At 35.8% G+C, this 2,697-nt stretch overlaps 1 protein-coding gene across 2 annotated transcripts in view; it reads left to right on the forward strand.

The window, feature by feature from the left end:
* Positions 1-2,697, forward strand: part of atxn7l2b (ataxin 7-like 2b) — a 9,688-nt gene that overhangs the window by 1,143 nt on the left and 5,848 nt on the right. For both annotated transcript variants that reach the window (XM_016459907.1, XM_016459906.1), the window contains exons 2-4: positions 1,241-1,309; positions 1,426-1,735; positions 1,822-1,994. In XM_016459907.1, coding sequence (XP_016315393.1) covers positions 1,241-1,309; positions 1,426-1,735; positions 1,822-1,994 — 552 coding nt within the window. The remainder of the gene's footprint in view (positions 1-1,240; positions 1,310-1,425; positions 1,736-1,821; positions 1,995-2,697) is intronic.

Consider the following 2,697-nt stretch of genomic DNA (forward strand, 5'->3'; position numbering starts at 1 on the left):
GTTTCATAATGTGCTGGTCACCGTGAGAACGTCTCATTATTATCAGATTATCATGTGGTGACAGCATTATGAAACGCTGGGTTGATATTTCCCTTTGCAATAGCCAGTAATCAAGAGGCATCTTCACATCAAACTGCCCTTGCTCTGACTTTTCTTTACATTACATCTTTATATAGCACACTGAGTTGGTCTCTCTCCATCTATCTTACTTATCAACGGATTAATAATAATAATTGCATTTCTCATGTATGTGGTTGATGTAATACAGGAAATGACCTGTATTAATGAATACAGTGAGCTGCCTGTGGTCATTAGAAATGAGAACATTAAGCACTGTTGCTTTGGCATTTGATGGTGTGTGTAAAGCGGTTCTCACCTGGGGGACCAGGGCCAACTAGGGGGCATCAACAAACTTTTAAGAGAACAGTCCAGGGTCTACAGGAATTACCCTGTCATGACTCATGAATTTCACTTCAACCACCTTCACAATTTTACAGCCCACCCTGGAAGTCCAATAGCCCACCTTAAGATGTTAGGCTGATGATAGAGCTAGAGCTGGATGTGACTTAAAATGAGTTACAAATAATATTATATTAAAATAATAAAACTAAATATAATTTAGTTTTTATAAAGTATATATAATTGTATTTTATAAAATAAAATAAAATTGCTAAAAACTGCTGGAAAAGATGTAGGCCAACAACATGTAAAGGGATGTCACATTTGTGGTTAAAATTCATCACTAAAGTTTATTTTTGGCAACCATTTTTTTTCCGTCCTACTCACAAATGCGGGTTTAATTTCACACCCACTAGCTCCTAATCTGACTCAGTCAACCTCTATGCACAGTAAATGCATTACTTACAATGCATTTGTTCTCACCAGTGTTATTTTAGTATGATGCACATACTAGTATTTATTTGAATGTTTAATTAGTTTTAATTTTTATATTTTTCATTTTAATTTTAGTTAAAGTTTTAATAATTATGTGTAATGTGGTTTTGTAATTTTTTTTTGCCAAGGCAACATTTCTTTTATAAGTACTATATATCTGTCTTTCTGTCTGTCTATCTATCATTTTCTCAACTTCAGAATAGAAGCTAACCAAGCTAATACACAGACCCTGTGCAGCAAAAAAAAAAAAAAAAAAGATACTTGAGAGGAGCGTCTGTGTGAGTGGACTTTGCTTCGTGCTTCATTTAATGTTTTGTTGGGCTGTTTGTTTCACTGCCTATTTTAGGGTCCTGTCTGGAAGAGTGCAGCAAAAATGTGAAGAAACGGATGGAAACCATGACTCTTAAGAAAGAGGGTGAGGAGGCGTTTGTTAGGCTTATGATTGTCAGATTGCAATGATGATGAATGAAAAGATTTTACATTCAGAGTGAACCCTTGCCACACATAAAAGCATTTTTCATGCCCTCACAGACATTTCGATATATGGCCACTGCCCAGCACATGATGACTTCTTCCTGGTGGTGTGCAGCCACTGTGGGCAGGTGGTGAAGCCACAGGCATTTGAGAAGCATTGTGAGCGTCGTCATGGCCTCTTCAGTGAGCTCTACAACACGCCATCCAACTGCTCTCCTGACCGACCCCAACAGGGGAGACCCCCTTCTCAACATGGAAGTCTCTGTGAGGTTCAAGACAGCAGGCACCAGGGGGCTGGACCCCCACGAGTCCCACCACCTCATTATCCCCACCAAAGACATTCCAAACCACAGCATGAAGGAATCAGGTAAGGAGGAGTGAAATGCAGTTTAACTTGATCTTACGCGTCCACTGTTTATTCCAGTGTCATTTCATTCAAGTGCTATTTTCCAGTTTTCAGCAGGTGGATAAAGTTTCCCGTGAAACCCCTCCATCACCTCTACATTTGCCCACGCCACCAAAAAAAGCAGCCCCATCAGTCGTGAAACCAATCCAGAAAAGTTTGGACTCACACACTCACCCGCATGGACCAAGAACATACAGCAGAACCTACAAGAAAGTCCTTAGTAAGTCTCTGATGTAACTCTTAATGGGGAACAAAAAACTTCTTGTCTGTGAGTTTGTTATTATTTCAGACATATTGTACATTAACATGGATGATATTTCAAATATTCGTGATTTTGCTGGCAGTCTAAAATTAATCTTAAAATTAATTTTAAATCCCCTTTTTATTTGACCATTAAGTGTTTTAAGAGTGTCATTAGTTTTAGTCTTGTGAATCTGTAAATGGTCCATTTAAATGAATAAATTTAAAGAACTCCATTTAAATTGATTAAGAAAATGTCATTTATTTCTGTGATGGCAAAGCTGACTTTTCAGTAGCCATTACTCCAGTATTCAGTGTCACATGATTCTTCAGAAATCATTCTAATATGCTGATTTGCTGCTCAAGAAACATTTCTTATAATTATCAATGCTAAAAAAAAGTTTTGTTTCTTCATATTTTTGTGGAAACCATGAAAAACATTTTTTTGATGAATTAAAAAAAATAGTTTTTGAAATTCATATATTTTGTTATATGAAATAATATAATATAATATAATATGACACATTATAAGTGTCTTTACTGTAACTTTTGAATTTAATGCATACAGTAATAATGTATTTAAAGAAATCCCTCAAATATTGTAATCAGAATCTTTCTGTATTTTACTTTTCCCATAAACATTTTGAATATACTTGTCTACAGTGTTTTTTTTTTTTTTGGTT

The sequence above is a fragment of the Sinocyclocheilus anshuiensis genome, unplaced genomic scaffold, assembly GCF_001515605.1.
Source record: "Sinocyclocheilus anshuiensis isolate Anshui unplaced genomic scaffold, SAMN03320099.WGS_v1.1 scaffold1024, whole genome shotgun sequence".
Lineage (NCBI taxonomy): Eukaryota > Metazoa > Chordata > Actinopteri > Cypriniformes > Cyprinidae > Sinocyclocheilus > Sinocyclocheilus anshuiensis.